General features: G+C 41.4%; 3 protein-coding genes across 6 annotated transcripts in view; all 3 read right to left on the reverse strand.

The window, feature by feature from the left end:
- Positions 1-2845: 2845 nt before the first annotated feature.
- qrfp (pyroglutamylated RFamide peptide) lies at positions 2846-3427 on the reverse strand. The gene has a single exon (XM_087177826.1). It carries the CDS (start codon positions 3407-3409, stop codon positions 2846-2848), a length of 564 nt encoding a protein of 187 aa, XP_087033952.1. The 5' UTR covers positions 3410-3427.
- Positions 3428-5455: 2028 nt separating this feature from the next.
- LOC111665728 (LIM/homeobox protein Awh-like) lies at positions 5456-11015 on the reverse strand. 2 transcript variants are annotated; one of them, XM_023420796.2, is made up of 7 exons: positions 10732-11015; positions 9336-9474; positions 8167-8369; positions 7946-8054; positions 7674-7812; positions 6466-6698; positions 5456-6214 (listed from the first exon to the last, which is right to left on the reverse strand). In XM_023420796.2, exons 2-7 carry the CDS (start codon positions 9465-9467, stop codon positions 5819-5821), a joined length of 1212 nt encoding a protein of 403 aa, XP_023276564.1. In that variant the 5' UTR covers positions 9468-9474; positions 10732-11015; the 3' UTR covers positions 5456-5818. The 2 variants fall into 2 exon arrangements, with proteins under 2 accessions (XP_023276564.1, XP_087033944.1); XM_087177818.1 differs by lacking the exon at positions 10732-11015 and having other exon boundaries at positions 9336-9483.
- Positions 11016-12926: 1911 nt separating this feature from the next.
- The window catches only part of LOC111665725 (tenascin-like), a 57707-nt gene continuing 50716 nt past the window's right edge, over positions 12927-19917 (reverse strand). For all 3 annotated transcript variants that reach the window (XM_023420793.2, XM_023420792.2, XM_023420794.2), the window contains 11 exons: positions 19401-19523; positions 18767-18910; positions 17861-17980; positions 17429-17578; positions 17161-17303; positions 16543-16672; positions 16277-16428; positions 16083-16179; positions 15266-15421; positions 14950-15113; positions 12927-14204 (listed from right to left, as the gene is read on the reverse strand). In XM_023420793.2, coding sequence (XP_023276561.1) covers positions 14106-14204; positions 14950-15113; positions 15266-15421; positions 16083-16179; positions 16277-16428; positions 16543-16672; positions 17161-17303; positions 17429-17578; positions 17861-17980; positions 18767-18910; positions 19401-19523 — 1478 coding nt within the window. In that variant the 3' untranslated portion in view covers positions 12927-14105. The remainder of the gene's footprint in view (positions 14205-14949; positions 15114-15265; positions 15422-16082; positions 16180-16276; positions 16429-16542; positions 16673-17160; positions 17304-17428; positions 17579-17860; positions 17981-18766; positions 18911-19400; positions 19524-19917) is intronic.

Below are 19917 nucleotides of genomic sequence, written 5' to 3' on the forward strand. Positions count from 1 at the left end.
TGGCCCTGTCCTTAAGCAGCTGTTTTTGTTCCTTCAACATTTCAAAGGTATTTATTTTACTGCAGTGTAAAACGGGTAATTTGTACATTGTAGAAGCTTTAACCATCAAATGTTTAGCATTTTCCTCTAGAGAAATGTCTCAAAAGATTAATCAGTTAACTAATTAGTTGTTGATCAAGCATTTGATACCTCTAGGTTCTCAACCAGAAAAATTTGCTTATACTTACTTTGTATTAAAGGCATTTCATGACGTCAACATTATGATGGGACTTTTCTTATATTTCAGCTCTACATACAAGACATTATTAAAATTAAACATGTACCAGTAGGAATAAAATGTTACTATTAAACTGTGCAAACAACAGCGAAAGTGCATATAGAGATAAATGACACATATTAAATCAGCCACACTTCATTCACGTCAATAAGAACAAAGTGCAAGGAGTGCTGCTTGGATATGAAAAATAAACCTTATAAATGGAAGAGCCCAAAGGTGGCCATTATATACTTGCCTTGATGAAGGCCTTATGGCTGAAAAGCTAGGCATGTTTTTATTGTTGTAGTGAAGCCATGAGAAAATAAAGGCTTTTTAAATCACCACCGTCTAGAGTGCTTCAGATTTTGCCAAGAACTCAGTCAATAGGAACTTGAAAGTGTAAGCTTGTGTGTGTGCATAGACTAATTATAATTTATGTAACTATAGCCTACATGATAATATCACGTTATAAACAGTTTGACTGAGTGGTGTAAACATTAGTAATGACTTTACATTTGAGCTTACCATGTGAGTAACTTTTAATATTTCTTTTTAGCATCACAATCCTAAACTGCTCACATTAATATCTGACAGGAATCAACGTGTAGCTGGACCTGAAGATATTACTGGATGGGAAAGGTCCAAAACTCATCAGAAATGTAACACGGCGTTAGAAGGAGCTGGTAGACAGCATCATGTCTTCTGAAATACGTCCATATATATAAACCGTTGACATTAGTTAGATGTAACTGTAAACTGCTGTAAAATGGAGGCAACACGTCTATTTACTTTCGTTTTTGAAATTTGACCGACAACAGTCAACTTACCGCCTCCAGCTGGCTCCAAATTCTGCCACATTAATGGCAGAAACAGAAATATCCAGGTCGATGCTCGAGTCATGGTTTTCAAACGACAAAACGTCTGTTAAAAAGGAGAAAATAAAACACCTCTCTGAAGGACAGGAGTGTGCGTCTTGCCTGCTGTTCTCTGGCTGGTGTCAGTACTGCTTCTGCGCGCTTCAACCAATCAAATAATTCAGAACAAGTTGCCAGGCAGATTTCATCGAATCAGGTTTCGACAGACAGCGCAGAGAGGAAGAGGCGGACTGATCCCTGAAGATAACCGCCATGAAGGAACTCTAGTGGTGTAATCGTTATTCAGATCTTTTACTTAAGTAAAAATGATTTACAACAGTTTAGAAATACATCAAAAGCAGTGGTGGAATGCAAATTTTCCATTTCATACTCCTTTGTAATTGTCCACCACATTTCAGTGAAAATGGGCTGTGTACTCACAGTACCCCAAAAGTTAGCAGCAAATTTGAAACCTAGAGAAATGGTTTGGTTACCAGGGTAACTGTGAGAGAGGTATCTCACTATGGAATGATTATGGTAAATGGCAACATATCACCTTTGCTTGGATGTCAGCGTTGTGGTTGTCTGCTAGAAGCTTGCAATCCAGTTTTAAGCCACATTTTGACTAAAAATAAATCTAGCATTTTTATATTATATTTTAATCGAGTGACAGCCAAAGCTAAGCAAACGTTAGCGCTAGACGTTCCTGCCGAACACCATAAGAGAAACACTGAATTTTAACATGAAACTCCTTTATTCAGTGTTTTTACCAGTTTAATCACCTGTTCTATTTGTTTTGGGGAGGAGGAGACCTCTGTGGATGATTCAGGTCTCAGTAAAAACCACATGAATGATTGACACTGAGGGAATCCAAAGCTTAGAGAGAAGCTTATGGCAATGACAGTGATGATCCCACACTGTTTTGTGTGAGGACGAACAACTGCTGAAGGAATCAAACATCTGACCCCCAAATCTGTGTTGAGAGTTTTGTTTTACAGGCTGCACCTCTCAAGGCTTTATTCATTGCTTATATTCAAGCCATCCTGTGTGTGTGTGTGTGTGTGTGTGTGTGTGTGTGTGTGTGTGTGTTCATATATTATTACACTGTTAGACCTTGAATTTGACATAATTACTTTAACATTTACATTCACTTTTGAAGAGAAGCTTTAACATCTGATGCTGAGTTGTAATCTTTCTATACATCCAGTTACTATAACGTGTGTCACTGTTTTCTTTATACCCCAATTCAGAGACAAACAAGATGAAAACATTGGCAAAAAATTACATCCTGCTCTTTTGTAGTGTTTAATTATTATACTACCATTTATGCATATACATTTTATTTTATTCTTTCTTTCTTTTGTATAGTTTCGTTTTCAAATTTAAATTAAATGTTGATTTCATTGGGTTGATGGGGGCATTAACTAAAATCATTTTATTTTCTTCCTGTTCTATCAAATATTCCCTCAAACTCAAGTGCAACCTGCACTAAACCTCTCATTGTGTCTTATTTTTAAAGGCAGTGACCCACTGGGCAACTTTTCCAGCAACATTAAGTTGTCATGAATCACTTAAATACATTTTGGATTTTTTATGCCAGTGTATCGCCTGCTGCTGGAAGCCATTGCCTAACGAGTGTATTAGCACCCTCCCTATGGAAAGACTCCTTTTACTGGATCATCTCCTTTCCAGCCTCACCTTCCTTTTCTCCCATCAAACTCCTCTTTCTTTCCCGTTAAAAAAACCCTCCCTCATCAGTTCCACTTGTCCTCCTCTGTGCCCCCCTCCCTTCATCCCTCCATCCCCGGTCAGTCCATCTTTTCCTCCCAAAGCGGAAGCCGAATCCCCCTTTCTCCCGGCTGACGGCTTGGAGCCCTCCAGCGATGGAGGTCAGAGCTTCATTCCTTTTTCCACCGTCCTCCCCATCTCCTCCGTCCTGATAGTGCATGCTTTCCAGAGAGTGACCCCCTGGAAAGGGCGATAGTGGCCGGGCCATCAGGTCTCCTCTCTGGTCCCTCAGCAGCGCTTCCTCCTCCAAGGACCTGACCTCTTCCGCATTCTGCCGGGGTTCCAGCAGGGCTCGCCGAGGGTCTTGAGGCCACTCGGCCCAGGCTTCAGGTGGGTCCTCCAGAGCAGCCTGAAGGTGCAGCAGGGCAGACTCCAGCGCAGGTCCATCCACTGTGGGTAGTAGGGTGGTAGGGGGTCGGGGGCATGGTGTGACGGACCATGGGACGGGGCAGAGGAGGGTGAGGGAGAAGAGGGTGAACTGATAGGCACCAAGATGGAAAGATGGTCTCATCTGAAAACAGAAACAGGTCACGGGTGAAATAAATAACTATCAACAGGTTATTCTGTGCATGTTTCTATCACTTTCACATCATGCTAATCAGTTTAACATTAGATCTCAAGCAAATGGAACAGAAACATTATGACTTTATAACATTTAGAAAAAGGAAATAAAGAAGAAGAAAAATGTTTAAAACATGCTGCACTTTTGTGTGAAAGTGAAAAAGCACTACGGTTGTCTAAAGTCTACTGTTGACTTGTAATGTACAGCCCTATTTTGTGTCAAATACACCACAAAATATTGCTGTCCATTGCAACAAAATACACCATGTAAAAAAACAAACAAACACGGGATCAGAGATGAATTTTATAGGAGTTTGAAACAAAACTGGTTCCCAAAAAAAAAAACTAAAAACAGTGGTTGATGTTTTTAGATAAAATGTTCTACATCTTCATGTTCAGACGATATGATAGATAATGTAAAGTGCTGTTTAAATGGCTACATGCTTTTTGATCATGATCAACACTTCACACCAAACGCTTTTGAGATATTCTGCTAACGAACCTGTTGAAGAACAAAATGCACATATGTTTAGAAACATAAAACCTCCCTCATGGAGGACAGTCTTTCTTCCCACAGTTGTTTTCCACAAGGCTTTTCTTAGGAATGATGAAAGTGTCAGAAAGGTCAGTCAGAGTAATGCCATGGACAATGAAAAAAAAGTAATTCTAAAGCTTTCAGTCACTGGAATTTTAATCAGGGGAAAGAAAAAAAGTTGAAACAGCATAAGACCCACTGTAGCTCCTTGTGTGGATGATTTGAGATTCACCAAGCAACTTCTTAGCTTTGTTGGACACAAATACATTGTTCTCAAAAGTGTAATAGTCTATATAAAAAAAAAAGAAAATGGCGAAAGCGGTCACTTACGTGTGTTGGCAAAAACAACACAAGATTTTAATAATTAATTCAGTTTAATCGTGTAACAAAGTCCCATTTCTTACCTTGTGTCGCCGTCTAACTTGCTGTATCTTCTGTAACATTCTCGCCTCTGACCTTTTTAAAAACTGCACACACTCCATCCCCCCCGCTGCCCTCGGGTCACAGGCAGCCGTTACCCATTGGTCCCCAACACCTGTGACGCAGGTGACGCTGATGCCATAACCTTCATTCTTTCACCTGAGAAACCTCTGTCCACTTCAGCAACGAGGCCCAGAGAGTTGTTGCAATTATCGCCGCTTGATTGGGGGAGGCAATTGACAAAAAAGGAAGCAGCCAATTCATTAAGATGCTTCTGTGGAGAGAAAGTCTCCGGGAGAGAGGGGGAGGACACAGAGAGACGGTGAGACAGAGAAGAAGATGAGGGCAGTTGGCGGTGTATTTTGTCAACGTGGTCGTCATGAAGGTCGTCTCGCTGGGACAACGCAGACAAACCTGAAAGAATGTCATTACAGTCGGGTTTTGGGGGAATCATCTTGTTGGCAAACCATCAGTTAACCTCAAACTGAATGAGGCTGGTCTCTAACTTAAATTGCCACCAATTATGCGACATTTATGTGTCTGTGGCGATCTTCTATCTTTAGGTTATTTTAAGATTGAATGATGTTTGGGACGGCCTGGTGGCTCACCTGGTAGAGTGTGTACCATGTATGCTTAGCCCTTACCGTAGTGGCCCATGTTCTAGTCCGACCTGTGGCCCTTTGCTGAATGTCTACACTTTTACCCTTACTTTCGATATCTAATATAAGAACATATATTTGTGGTTTTTAGTACCAAAACCATCTCAGTGTAGTTCTACATCTCCTCTCTCAGGCTTCTCTCTGAAGCTCTAGTGACAACATGTCGATGAGCCAATCAGAAGAGAGGAGGCTCTGAGTGTCTGGCCACTGGCTGAATGTAGCCAGTGTGTATCATTTCTTTTTAAAAAGGTGACCGAGACCAACCGATTATCAACATTGATGATTGTTTTTCTGATTGCTTGAACTCATGTAAACACTGGCAATTGGAAGGAAAATGAGCCGATGCTTGTTGTGTACAAAGGTGAAACTTGGAAGAAGGAGGTGGTAAAACATTTGATGGTTTATTCACCATTCAAGAGTAATATAGTAACAGCTTTATCGTACAGGTGGCAGAGAGAAATGTAGCCGTGATTTAAGATGGTTTGAACTAAGTCTTTGTTGTTGGGAAAAAACATATAAACCTACAAAAACACATTGTAATAAATTTGAGAAATATTCAGTGAAAGTGAAAGTGAAAGTTCATCGATGACCTTTGGTAACAGTTGTTTGGCAGATTCGGTCACATGATAACAGGTGGTTGTAGGCCAAGTGAATCTGAAAGGATTATAACTAATGTGTCTAATTTTGAAAACCTGTTTTTTCAGTTCTTGAAGTTACAACATTGAAGAAGTATAAGATCCTTCAACTAGCAGTAATGTGGTCTAAAAGAACTATCTGCATCAGCTTCTCTCTCTGCACCTCCTCCTGCCTCCCCAAAATCCTCATACACCTCCAGAGAGGAGATACACCCTGGTGCACTCTGGGAGTCGTAGTCAAGGAAGAAGGCGGGGCTTTGCAGCTGGTTGGGCTGATTGACGGCTGGGCTCACCGGGTCACTGAGCGGGGCGGTGAGCAGGGACAGCTGCAGCTGGTCAATGGTGCTGGTGGAGAAGGGCTGTGATTGGTCGGGTGGGGAGCAAACTGGGGGTGGGGAATTGGTCCCGATGGTGACGCCTCTCATGGGAGCAGAGGGCGAGTTAACCTGAGAGTCATCTGTGGTCAGAGACCGCCTCAGCTTTGCTCGAGCATTTTGAAACCACACCTGAGAGAGAGAGAGAGAGAAAAAGAGAGAAAGAGAGAGAGTTCCCATATGAAAAATTAGAACACTGGTTGAAAATCAAAGCATCAAACACTGAGACACCTTCACTTCTGCTCCCTAGTATAGAGTCGTGTGCACTTGGTATATACATACACTACACATCCAGTGTACTTCCTTTAACTCCTCGCTACACTCCTCCTTGCTGCAGTTCAGGATGATGTGTCCAGTCAAGCACATTAACCTGTATGTCTTACCTGCAGCACTCTCTTGGGCAGGCCGGTCTTATGTGCGAGGCAGGTCCAGTCTTTACCGTCAGGGTTGTGCTTCTGGGCGAAATACGACTCCAGCGCTCTGAGCTGCTCGCTGCGGAAACAAGTCCTGATTCGCTTGGTCTGCCTTCTGGTCCGTCCACCTGTCACCCTGTCATCCAGTCGTGGCTCTGGACTGCTGACAGACTCCTCCCCTTCACATGAGACCTGGTTTTGAGCTGTCCTCACACACACGTACAGGTTTGTTTTTGTTGGTTGGCTAAAAGTCTGAACACACCTTCATGGTTTAAAACAAGCTTTTTTAGCCTATTTTAGCTAGTTTTGGTTTCCAGCAGCAGCAAGAAGCTGTTCAGTCCTCTACCTGCTGAGCAGCAAACAGCAGACAGACTCATACAGAGAGCAGCTGGTGAACATAGTGGAGCATTTAGCAGCTAAAGAGCCAAGTATTTCCCTCAAGAGCTGGTGGAGACCAAAAACAGAGGTAAAAGAGCGGGGAATACTGGACGTAGCTTCATCAGGTGACACAAACACAAAACTGTTTGCTAACAAGTTCACCATACCATCCATTTTAAAGCCATAATATGTCAGATTTGTGTGTTTTTTGGTTTTATCAGAAGCTATTATACATACAAGTGGCCAAAAGAAATCAGTGAATTCAGTTTTAACGTCCTTCACTGATAAACCAGCCTCTTATGTCTCTTACTGAATACCGCATCTGGAATTACTGTGTTTTTCTTAGAAAGAACGAGAGCCAGAATATCTTACTGCTGTTTCATTTTATTATTTTTTTATTGAGTTGAAAGCAAAAACTTAATTTGAAATTTAAAAAAGTCTGATGGAGATCAATCGCCTCAAATCCTGTGAAGCATCACTGAACTTCCCGTAGTGTGTTCAGAGTTACCAACCAGCTGTTGTCGTTGTTGTTGTTGTTGTTGTCTGTTGAGACTAGAGGACAAAAACTATATTGGTCAGTCAATGCTCTGTGCACAGATTGTTGCTGTTTAAGACAATCTGGATTTTATTCCAAGTTTTAATAAATTCATAGTTCATAATTTTCTGCAAGAGATTTGACTGAAGTATAAAAATAAAGCTTCTCAGTCAACAGGGGTGTATTTTCCATAAAAACAACACACACACACACACACACACACACACACACACACACACACACACACACACACACACACTCTCACCTTCATCTTTCAGATTTGGTTTGGGCTGAGGATCGTGGGGTAGAGGGACACTCCCGTCACCATGATAATGTGACTGACAGTAGAGGCTCTGGCCCTGCATGCAGTACAGGTTTCCTGGCATTAGTTTGATATCACACTCCTGCAAAACATGTTCATTGTCTTAAAAACACCTGCATTTATTTTGATTTGGCAATAATAATGATGCTATTGGAACTACTGATAATAATAAAACAGGATGATTGTTTTGTTATGAAACTAAACTGGGAGCTAACCTGGCAGGAGAAGCACTGAGGATGGAAGGTCAGCTCCCCGGACCTCATGACCAGAGCAGTTGCTGGGATTGGCTGGAAGCAGCGAGCACACTGACCGCCTCCAAACATCCTGACCAACAAGACAAAAAGATAACAAGTGAAATCACTGCCAAGATCAAAAGTCACCAAACATGACGCGTGTAAACCATTTAAATGTGTTTGATGAGCATTTTGGTTGTGACCTGCAGTAGTCCTGCTGGCAGTAGATGTTCCCATCTCTCCAGTAAAGTGAGGGGTGTGTCTGCAGCTCACACTGACATTGACTGCAGCGGAGGCAAGCGTCGTGCCACACCCGGCCTGCAGCCAATAGGAAGAAGCGGTCGCACACCTGCTCTCCGCAACCGGCACATATCATTGGCTCCTGGATGGACACGGCTGTTGGGGCCTGAGACAAGATTGAGAGAGAGATTTTATTTCATGAGTTATTGCAGCGATTAAAATAGCATCAAATAAATGTCTGTATTTCAGGTCTAAAAACAATTCCCATCTGTAATGTCCAGCCCCATATGCAAATGTAATATATGTACATATATAGAAATTCCATATTTGAAATATACAGTACATTTTTATTTTATAGATACATATATGTAAAAATTATATATGAAACCTATTCAGATCGGAATGACTTGATATACAGTTTATCCAGCCTATACAAATATATACATTTATGTATGTATGCTTATATTGTAGAAATATGTTACATAAATATATATCAATCCCACAGCAGTCAGTATATGCTGATATTATAAACAGTATGGTCCAAAAGTCTGAGACCCCTATCCCAGAATGTGAAGTTAGACATGTTTAAAATTTATGTGAAATTAATAAGAAAAACATATATACACACACATAGATTTTTGTTTAAATAAACTAACAAACTTAAAATAAATATATAATGCAACACATACTTTCTTATGTAGAAAACATTTACGTTCTATGTAAAAATTAATCACATAGATACTTTTATATTATATATATATATATATACAAATTTTACTATGGGCATTTCAAATATATTGCTAACTTATTTGTTCATATATCCAGAGGATGTATATATGTGATAATAATATATCCCCTTATAGGTGACATATATGGCAACATCACTCTTGATACAGGGACATATATTTCACATATTACATCTCTGTATGGGACTGGATGACTATGTTAACAATATTTACGAGCTGAGGAGGAATAATTGTGAAAACTTCCATGATGTGAACTTGGTAAGCTGAATTTGTAAGAGGCTGAGGGGGCAGACAGTGAACGCAGCACACAATCGTGACAAATGTTGCCTCACTACTGAAGATGAATACTGCAGCTTTAATTATCATCCTATTGTCTTTATGCTCACATTGTCTGCAGCAGCACTTTCCTCGACCCCCACTGGGCCGTCACCGCCGCCCAACTCCGAGCCCTCAGCCTCATCACCAAGGTCACTGCCGTACAACAGGTCCTCCAGGGCTCGGTCGTCTGGCGACATCATGATTGTCCTGAGAAGGTAGAGAGGGTAATTATCAGTCCTCTCTAGAATCACAGCCCTCGTTAGAGAGATAAAAACAGACTCATTTAACATCTCTATAAATAAACAACAACAAGTGTTCGACATTAAACATCCGGACACGCATATAAATGGGGCTCTGAAGCTGTGAGTAGCCAGACTGATGGGAGCAAGTCTTTTACTGTATCACTTCATGTGGGGGGTTCAGTTAAAAAGAATAATGCAATTCCTGCATTCCACATTTTCATCTGCCGCTTATGACATTTAATCAACATTTTAATGGACTGTCATCCACTGATACTTAATGAAGTCAGTGCCTCTTGTGTTGTCTATGAAGTAGCCCCATTTGAGGATTCTCTCTGATTCCCAGCTTTGGGAAAGAGTGATGCATGTTTCCAAATACAGACTTAACTGTCATTGGGCACAGGAGTAGTATATGAGACATTCAAGCCTTTTACGAAAAGAAACTGGGGGACAAACAAATGCAGAATTTCAGAAGTTGAGTGAACAGGAACTGGGGTGTGCATAGAAGAACCAGGGCGGAGCACAGCTACCTGCGTTTCTAGACTGTCCACGTGTGTGGATTGGGAAATGATCACTGAATAACCCATCAATTTTACTTCCGCTGTCAGTAAGTAAAATACTCAGATCTCTAAGTTCGACAACGTTGCAGGTTTTGGGTTTACTTTATTATCAGAGATCCTGTTTCATTGTAAGATGGCTCACTTGCATGTACTGATGGTGAGATGAAGCCTTGCTTCATGTGAACAGTGCGACACCTACTGGCCAGAATGTAAAATAGGCAAAATATCAACATTTGTGTATTACAAATTAAATATCAGTATAAGGGAAACCATGATTGTATTTTATATTCTAAGCATAACTCTGTTGTAGTTACTGTAAAAACAATCAAAATATGTTTGTATTAATATCAATCAAGTCAGGCTCAATATCTACTTTGAATCTTTTTCTATTTGCCTCCTAAAACTAAAGAGGACTACATAGGATAGAAGCTCCAAGATGAAACATTATAAATAGACTATTAAATTAAACTATTAAATAGCTAGAGTGTACATTGACCAGATGGCCTGTGCATTTTCCCAGTGTATAATGTCACAGCTATAAGGCAAACAACAGCGTGGGGCTTGAGGAAATTCTAACAGGCATTCTTCACTATAATAAAGACCAAACAATCAGCAGATTGATCGGTAACTAATCATGAGTCGCAGCCTGTAAAAAGAGCTTATACCTGTCTTGTTTGGAGGCTTCTGGTTGGCGCTCTGGAGGAACCCCTCAAACACCACAACACTGTAAAAAGTGGTGGTGTTTCTCCTGCTCTGTGAAGTCCTGAGTTTCTCTTCCTGCTTTTAGAAAAGTCTTCTGTGGAAAAACAAACTCCTCTCTGCGTCGCTGTAGCTTCTCCTTAACGTCTCCCTGTTCCTCCACCTGAGCGCTCTCACTCCTCCAGGTGTCTCTGTCTGCAGCCTCCTGTCTTGTGGTTTTGGGATCAGTTTCACTCTCTGGCTGCTGACCTGAGATCAGCTTCCACCTTCCATCCTCCACCAATCACTCTCCCAGTATCAGATCAGAGAGCAGGATCGACGCCGGTCCCCTCCCGCCTCCCCGGCTGCCCCAGGTGACATCCAGGCTCACACCTGTAAACAACAGGCCCTGGTGGCTCAGGGCGTTGGTAAGAGCTGATCTGATTGGCCACCTGGTGAGCAGATGGGTGTGGGGAGGCTGCACCCTGGGGACCAATTAAAAAAACAAAACAAAGGGTGTTTAAAAGGACATCTGGGATCTGCAGTTGAGGAAGAAATGATCTTTCCCTTGATCCCTCAGCTGTGTGTGTGTGGACCAAACTGTTTTCTTTCATGTCACATTTTCTCCCTGTTTAACTGAAGAAACACGACTGACGACACCACTCATAGACACATGATGGGATTATCTCTTTGCCTGTGTCCATAAGAAGACATGCAAATAATGCTACATGATGGAAAAAAGATATTCACAAAATAAATTGACTTGATACCCATTAAAACAGGCCACAAATATGCTCATAAAATTCAGCAGCGAAAAACACACAAATAATATGATATAATAATAAATAAATAAAAACACATGAAAGACTGAAGATCAGTCATCAGCAGGTTGACATTTCAGCAGAGCTTTTGCCTTTGAGGTCATGTTTTTTTGCTTTCATTTTATTTCTTTTTCACTTTCCATTCATTTATTTATTTAGTTTCTGTTTGACTCAAATCTGATGCCATAAATAAGCAACACTTTTACTTTTATTTTTGCTCCTATTTTTCAAAAGTTGAACTTAATATTTTTTCTCTAAACACACATTTTCTTCACAAAATGCATTTAAACCCACGTTAGTGAGTATTTCTCCCTCGCCAAGATCATCCGTCCACCTAACAGGTGTGTCATATCAACATGCTGATCACACAGCATGATTACTGCACAGGTGTGCCTCAGGCTGGTCGCAATAAAAGTCCACTTTAAAATGTGCAGTTTTATTTTGAAAAGACATTTACTGTGTGACTTGGGTGACAAATTTCTTGGGGAAAGGGTCGTGGATGACAAAATGAGTCAATGTCTGGTGTGACCACAGTTTGCAGTGCGACACATCTGCTTTGTACAGAGTTGATCAGGTTGTTGATTGTTGGACTGCTGCTCTTCACTGGTTCTGTGAAGTTGCTGGATGTTGGCAGGAAGTGGATCCCGCCGTCGTACATGTCGATCTGTAGCATCCCAATGGGGATGGGGAAGCTTAATGGGTGACGTGTCTGGTGAGGACGAAGACCATGCAAGAACTGAGACCTTTTTAAGCTTCCAGGAATTGTGCATATGATGCTGCAACATGAGGCGATGGCGGCAGATGTCTGGCACGACAATGGGCCTCAGGATCTCGTGTGTGTGTGTGTGTGTGTGTGTGTGATCTGACAGATAAACATCAACAGATGGAACCATGCAGCTTTTAATCTCAGTCATTTTATTACTGTATTCTTTTACAGAGAAAGTAAAATAAATCAGATTTACAAAAAGACAACAGTGACAAACACTGAGAGGACAGCTGGCAACTGAACCACAACAAGTACCAACAAAATTCTCCATCACTCACCTGAATGTGTCCAGAATTGCACCCCAATGAACACTGAACCAGATCTGATACAGCAGGGGGCACTGCCGAGCTTTATAGCAGGGCTAAACTGAAGCCAGTGTGGCTGCTGCAGAGAGCGCACCACGAAGAGTCTCTACAGGCTTCAAACCTCATCCACATCCTGATCCGATGTCTGGTTTGGTTTCAGGTTAATTTGATCAGAAACTGCAATTTTTATTTTTAATTAAATTTTTTTTAACAAAGCAGCTCTTCTTGTCAGGCAAAAATCTGAACAAACGAATGAAAGGCCACATCATTGAGTCAAAAATACAACCAGATAAAAACAAAACAGTTTTTATTAGTTGTTGAAAATTAAACATTTTGGTGACATCAGCAACAAATGACTGTAATAATGATTCTGCATTTTACTGTAAGTGTAACGCTCTGTTCATTCCTATTTCAAACAATGTCGCACGTAGTGTGTTAGTTATTTATTTACATCAGGCACGGTGAAAAGCCTGCATGCACAGACAGGAAGTGACGTCTGAGCTGCAGGGTTCATCAACATGAAGACCAAGAATGACAAAACTGCTGCAAACATCAGCTTCAGTTACAAGAGAAACAGGGAAGCGGAACACAATGGTTAGCTTTTAATAGTGCAAACAGACCAATGAATGAACGACATGTAGTCATTTAATGATTGGCTGAACAGTATTACACCTATAAGATTTTTCTTTTTCTGCTGTGCGTCAAAAACCACATACTGGTAATAAAAACACATTTTTACATATGTGCTTCACGATTTAAAAATTCGACAAAATATGGCTGAAACTTTCTCAGTCTTGCTTACACCTGGTTTCAAACTGACTGAGGTAAAAATGACAGGCACGGGTTTTCAGGCACTTCTGTATCAGTAAGTTAGAAGTTGGATGTATTTGGATGGATGTTGACACTATTTACAGGCGGGGAAACAGGTAATTACGGTAACTCTCGTCCCTTCTTACCCTCGGTTGCTTGCTGTCTGCACCTGATTCTGCAGCACGCTGCTGGAAAATGCGATGGGAACAGTTTACACGGGTAAAACTGCATTACATTGGTTGGTGGCAAAAGTTTCAGATATTTCAAAATACTGGCACAAGAAACTAAAAGTATCTGCATGGGTAGACATCACCTGTGGAAATGTTTTTGTGTACTGGGTGAAGTGACCCTTTAAATATAGTTTAAGCAGCCCTACTTTAAAGAGCAAAAGATAAAACAGAGGAAACTGTACAATCAACAGTAATATACTGATAACTGACCTCTATACAAATGAAAAAATACGTCTTCATCTCCTCTGAGGTGAGAGCGAGGCTCTCTGTTAAAATGACGGTGTGTGTGTGTGTGTGTGTGTGTGTTCAGTCTGCTGTGTGTGTGTGTGGTCACATGCGTGTGTGTTTGCACATGAATTGACACACTGCTGTCCATGCATGTGTTTTAGCAGTTCATTGTTTGTCGCAAGCTCTCTCTCTCTCTCTCTCTCATCCTCTGGCTGGAGGACTGAAGGACGCTGGTCTCATCTTCATCTCAGTGAACGGGATGGAGAACTCTTTTCCTTTCCAGCTGGTCCAGATCACACCCTGACAGACACACACACACACACACACACACACACACACACACACACACACACACACACAGAGTTAAATTTGTATTGTTTGGCGACATCTAGTGGCCGTAGTAATTATGACAGGAGCAACGGAAGACGTCTGGTTGTGTGGTAACCATAGTAAGAGGTTGGGGTGGAGACCGGTGTTCGATTCCTGTGTGAAACAAGTAGTTTACATTGTTTCTTTAATTCATGACTGTTCCACAACCTTAACCACGTTGGTATTATTGTAACCACGACAACAAGGACCTCTGATCTTAAGGAAGTCCTTATTTTAACCTGTACTACAGGGTACAACCCAATTAGAGGGCTGCATCCTTTGGAGGCTGCATTTGAAGACTGATTGCGTCACAGTCGCTGATTGACTCTTATCTGGTGATTTTGGACATTGGCCCCAGAAAGAAACATTTCTTTTCTCTGTACACTTGTATGCCAATTACAATAAATATGAACTTGAATTTGACATTGTGACTAAAGTCTACAAACCGGCACTTAAAATAGTAAGAGAAAGTGTATATAAGAAATACGAACCAAAATTATATATAATTTTTTAATTATTTCGTTGTGCTTCCATGGTTTCAGCTTCTGGATTGATTCCTAAGTCTTCTGAGCTCCAGCAACACTTGCAGTAAACAGAACAACAAGTCCAGAGATTCATCCCTGCAGTAACAAAACCATCACCAGTTTCCTGAGGTAGGTTTGTGATCAGATGTTACCTGGTGTTTGACGTCGATGCCATAGAGGCCGTTGAGGTTCGCCTCGTGGCAGTTTTTGTACCACCAGCCTCCTCGGTACGACATGGCACAGCGGGTGATGAACGGTGCCAGGTCACGGTCTCTGGTGGAGAAGATCCGGTTGTTGTGGTAGCTGAGAGAGTCACCTGGAGCAAAGAAGACACAGGGGGGGTTATAACGGATACTAAAAGCTGTGTTCAATATTAAGAAAATCACAACATGATACTAATTTCCTGCACGTGCTCAGCGGGTTTTGAGATCACCACGTTTTCCATTCCAGCCCACTGATTCGTCTCACCTGCAGTGCCACTGTATCCGTTCACAGTCAGTTTGTAGTTCCTCCTGGCCACCTCAAACGTTGAGTATTTGGCGAACACCGACTCGTGTCCGTCTCGCAGGTCGACACGCAGACTCATCCTGGTCATTGCTGTCAGGTTGTGCAGTCTGTCGAGGCCTGAAGGAGCAGGAGACAAACAAGACTCTCTGATGAGATTCCTGTTACAGCGCCTAGTAGCACCTCCACACCTTTTACCACTGAACTGTTGATGCTTAAAGCCTCAAAAACCTAATATTTCTCACTTTTTTTCCTCTCAAACTTGCACCATGTTTACTGCAGGGATTTGTGCCTTGCTCAGAGGGCACTTTGAGGGTTTTTCCTAAAACCTAAGATGAAGATGAGGATCATCCCTTGACTACGGGGCTCCTGTAGTGAGCAGTGTCCCTGCAAAGGACATAGCTGCCGAGACCAGAAACATGACGAATCTGATGAAACACTTGAAAGTTTGTGGAATGAATTTAAGCGCAGAAAGTCGCTTTGTGTTTGATTGCACGAAGAACGGACCACAGCCGTCTTACTCTCAGGATTCAAGTCTGACTGGCATTACAGGGCTTCTTTAAAAATCTCCACCACCAGACCCCCCCCATCCCCTGGGACAGGATTTTAGCTGGTAACATTATGCAAACATAAAAATTCTGCCAAATTGTACACAGTTGTTTTCTACTTAACTTAAGGTTACTGTAATGTGTAATTTTCTTTATGTTAAAATGGATTTTATAAAATTCAGGAACTGGTACTGAATTTGATTTAACGATACCCAGCCCGCTGTCTCTCTCACCGAGCCAAAACTCCCCACTTAGATCTCCAAATCCTCTGATGTAGTCCTTCCAGCCTCTGAAGAAATCCACCGAGCCGTCCTTCCTCCTCTGGAAGACCTGCAGACAGGAGACAGGACAGACCTGGTTCCACACCGGAAAACCTTAACACAACCTGAGGCTGAGGAACATGGGTCATCTCTTGATGTCACCGTACCGTCCAGCCTCCTCCGTCTGTCTCCATGTCACAGTAAACCATCATCGGTGTCCCCTGTCTCCCATGAGGGAAAATCTCCGCCTCGCCTGACGTCCTGATGCCGTTCAGCAGCTCCTGAGAGCAGTCGCTGGGGAAGGGGAACCTAAGGGGGTCTGAGGAAGAGGAGGGAGGAGGGAGGAAGAGGAACATTAGAGGTGGGGCAGCAGTTTAACCCTTTATTAACCAACAACTACGAGAGTAATGTAATATGCAAGACGCTGTTGTACCGGTGGTGAACTCTGTGGAAATGGTGGAGTACTCCCCTCCTCCCTCCTCCTGTAACTGCACCGTGTACTTAGATCCAGGGTGAAGTCCGGTCAGGTTGTACTCCGTCACCGAGGCGTCCACTATCACTTCCTGTTCAGGAAAAACCCAGAGTTTGGTGGTGAAGAGTCGTATACTGAGTAAAGTTTAAATCATTTGATCAACAGAAATGATCATTTTGATGATTACTTAATTGTTTAACTAACCTCTAAATAATTTATCAGCTTTATTTCATGAGTCTATAAATGATTCTTCCAATGAATTTGTTTCAATTCATTTAGAAATGTATCTGTGGGTGTACAGCAGGTCGGCTGAACATGCAAAATGAATACGGAGTTAAAATGCACTCAGGATTCTTAAAGTCAAATCAAATTAAAAAGTTCTTCTGTAGATAATTACAGATGTTTAAAATAAAGCATAATAAATTTAGTAAGAAAAAGTACCAAAACGTTGCAGGTTACAGCTTCTCAAACAATTATAAATTAAATAATGAGTTGTTATTTCTAAAAGATTGTTTTGTGTGTTGAACGTCAAGTTGCAAAAGTTTTTTTTTTTTCCAACCGAAACAATTAAAATCGTACCTTAATTTCGTGACCTTCAGTCTCATAGGTCAGCCTGTAGCTACCAGCAGGCTTTGAGGGTAGTTTCCATGACAACAGGGCGGTGCGAGGGGTCACATTGTTGGCCTGGAGATCTCGAGGCCCGTCCCCGTCCTTCCCAGAGCCTGGAGAGTCATTTGAGTTTCACTATTCACCTCAGGCTTTAACGAAGGTGTAGGTGTGGTTGTAGTGATGTAGTGAAATTTGTGTATGTGTGTGTGTGTGTGCGTGTACGTGTGCGTGTGCTGACCACTGGTGGTAGTAAAGCTGGTGGTGGCTGCTGCGCTCTCCTGGCTGCCCAGCTGGCTGGTGATGGTGACGGTGTAGGTGGTGGATTCATCCAGGCCGCTCAGCTGATGCTCCGCTGCGTTTCCAGACACCGTGATCCTGATCTCTGAACCTGGACAGACACAATCAGCTGCTCAGGTGGCGTTTTTCGAATCAGGGCAGGAAACTGATTTAACGATGCCAACGTTTAAACGTCATTTAACCGAAAAATGCAACTTAACTATTTCTTCATTAGAAAATGACATAAGCCCCCTTTATCTCCTTTTACACCGGAAAGTCTATGAACAGTTGAAGTGCAGCTGGAACACATGAGTAGGTCAGAAGAAAGAAACATGATGGCAAACACAAAAATGTTACGTTTAAACACAACGAGCATAAACGCACCACCACGTACCTGTACCCGAGCCATAAACGATGGCGTACTTATCGATGGCAGCCAACGCTGGACGCCACAATAACAAGGCCTTGGTGTCAGTGATGTTTATGGCCCGGAGGTCTGTAGGCGAGTCAGGGACTGAGAGAGGATTAAAGATAGTGACATATATATTTATTTCAATTTATTTGCATCATAGAAACACAGCACACATGAAGAACCCATAAAGAAAGCACAGAGGATTTCACACTGAGATACTTGTTGTGTCAACAGTTACACTATGGGCGCCGGGAATAATCTGAATGACTAAAGGCAGAGCAACAACACAAATCCAAGATGAGCCTCCTCTGAGGAAACCTAAAAATAACACACATATCCTTTCCAGATCCAGCACCTGTTACAGATATTATACAAGATGGGACTTCTAAATCTTTACACAGCAGGTTTAGACTTTAGCTTTTCTGTCTTGAATTTAGTTTTATATAAAAAATAAAAACAGAAAATGGCTAAGTTGTTAAAAATTAGCTGCCAAATTCTTGTTTTAGAGAATCAGCAAAACTGCTTCTTTTACTCCAGAAAAAAAATGATTTGTACATTGTGAGTGCAAAAGAAGACCAATATTTCTTACAGTAATCCGTAATTATAATTATAAATATTATTTCCATTCATTATTATGAAAAACAAAAATTATTTTGTATATTGGAATTTATTATAGTCCCAAGGTCAAGAAACAACTTTCAATGTGAACTGAGGAGCCAAGATGGAGAAAGAAAACCGGAACATCTGCAATGTCACTGCGTCCAGACAGTCATGCAAAGTCTAAAGTCATCGACTTGCCACAGTTTGTCATTTCCTCAGTTTGTGTGTCATTCACGGTGAATCCAAGTCACACTTAAAGTGAGGTGAGAAACCTGCTGAATTACTCACGTGTCATGGCAGTGTCTTTGATCGGATCGCTCTCGTCCAGTCCGAGGATGGAGATGACGCTGACCTCGTAAGTAGAACCAGGAGAGAGCTGCGACAGGCTGACGGTGGACTCCTCTGAGTCCAGGGACACCGACACCGGCTCTCCTACACACAGAAGATCAAGTATTATTATTAGCATGGTTGTCTGTGGTAAATTTCTTCTATATGGCGACAGGCGAGTTATCTTCCCAGAGACAGACTGGTGAGTTTTTGTTAACCCCAAGAAAATGTTTTAGTCTTTTAACATACAGTATATACTGTATCTACTAGAATTGTATTAGCATGTGCGGAAACTACGGCATGACTACAAAAATAAGGCCCATGTTATCATGAATTTCCCCTAGGGGATAAATAAAGTATCTATCTATCTATCTATCTATCTATCTATCTATCTATCTATCTATCTATCTATCTATCTATCAAACTTGGTGCTATTTTGATGCTTTATTACAAATAATGACTCTGAAAGGGCCCAGTACAACTGACTATAAGGACACTTTAAAAAATAATTATTGCTTACTTTAGAAAACCCAGGAAGCAGCTGTTGAATAGAATTATGAAAAAAAAGAAATAAAACATGACTTCAGGTTCTTACCTTCCTCAGTGTGGGTGTAGGTGACTTTGAAACCACTGATGGGACTCTTTGGTTTTGTCCAGGACACCGTCAGAGAGTTTTCTGTCATCTCACTGAAGATTATGTTGGTTGGAGGCTCTGGGCCTGGTTGGTATGAAGAATACAATGAGAGATGAATGAAAGTAAGGTAGAAAGAGAAGGAAGTGAACTAGAGGAGGAAGGAGAAGAAAAGGGGAAACGTAAAGAAGAAATAGAAGCAACTGAGGAAATAGGAAAAAGAAAAAAATGTAATGAAGGAATGCAAAATTTAAAAATAAGAATAACTTTGGGTTTCATGAAAATATTTAAGTAGAGAGAAAAGATAAAAATGGCGGCTAGAAGAAAGAAAACAGTTGTACATTATTATTTATTCATCCACACATTTGATATTAGTGCTTCAATGAGTTTATGTGTATATATGTACAGTGCAAACATATATACAGTATACAAATCATATACAGACACATAGTGTAACAATTAAATGCCGATGATGGATCCT

This window comes from Seriola lalandi, unplaced genomic scaffold (genome assembly GCF_002814215.2).
Source record: "Seriola lalandi dorsalis isolate HSWRI2012SDOR001 ecotype SW California unplaced genomic scaffold, Sedor1 jcf7180002054657, whole genome shotgun sequence".
Classification (NCBI taxonomy): Eukaryota; Metazoa; Chordata; class Actinopteri; order Carangiformes; family Carangidae; genus Seriola; species Seriola lalandi.

Excerpts from the sequence above, each read along its gene's own strand:
- LOC111665728 (XM_023420796.2), bottom strand. The coding sequence starts at position 9,467 with ATGATGTCGCCAGACGACCGAGCCCTGGAGGACCTGTTGTACGGCAGT. Across the intron at positions 8,055-8,166 it reads TGCCAGCAGGACTACTGCAG|GATGTTTGGAGGCGGTCAGT; the intron begins GTCACAACCAAA and ends CTTGTTGGTCAG. Across the intron at positions 6,215-6,465 it reads TGCCCAAGAGAGTGCTGCAG|GTGTGGTTTCAAAATGCTCG; the intron begins GTAAGACATACA and ends TCTCTCTCTCAG.
- qrfp (XM_087177826.1), bottom strand. The coding sequence starts at position 3,409 with ATGAGACCATCTTTCCATCTTGGTGCCTATCAGTTCACCCTCTTCTCC.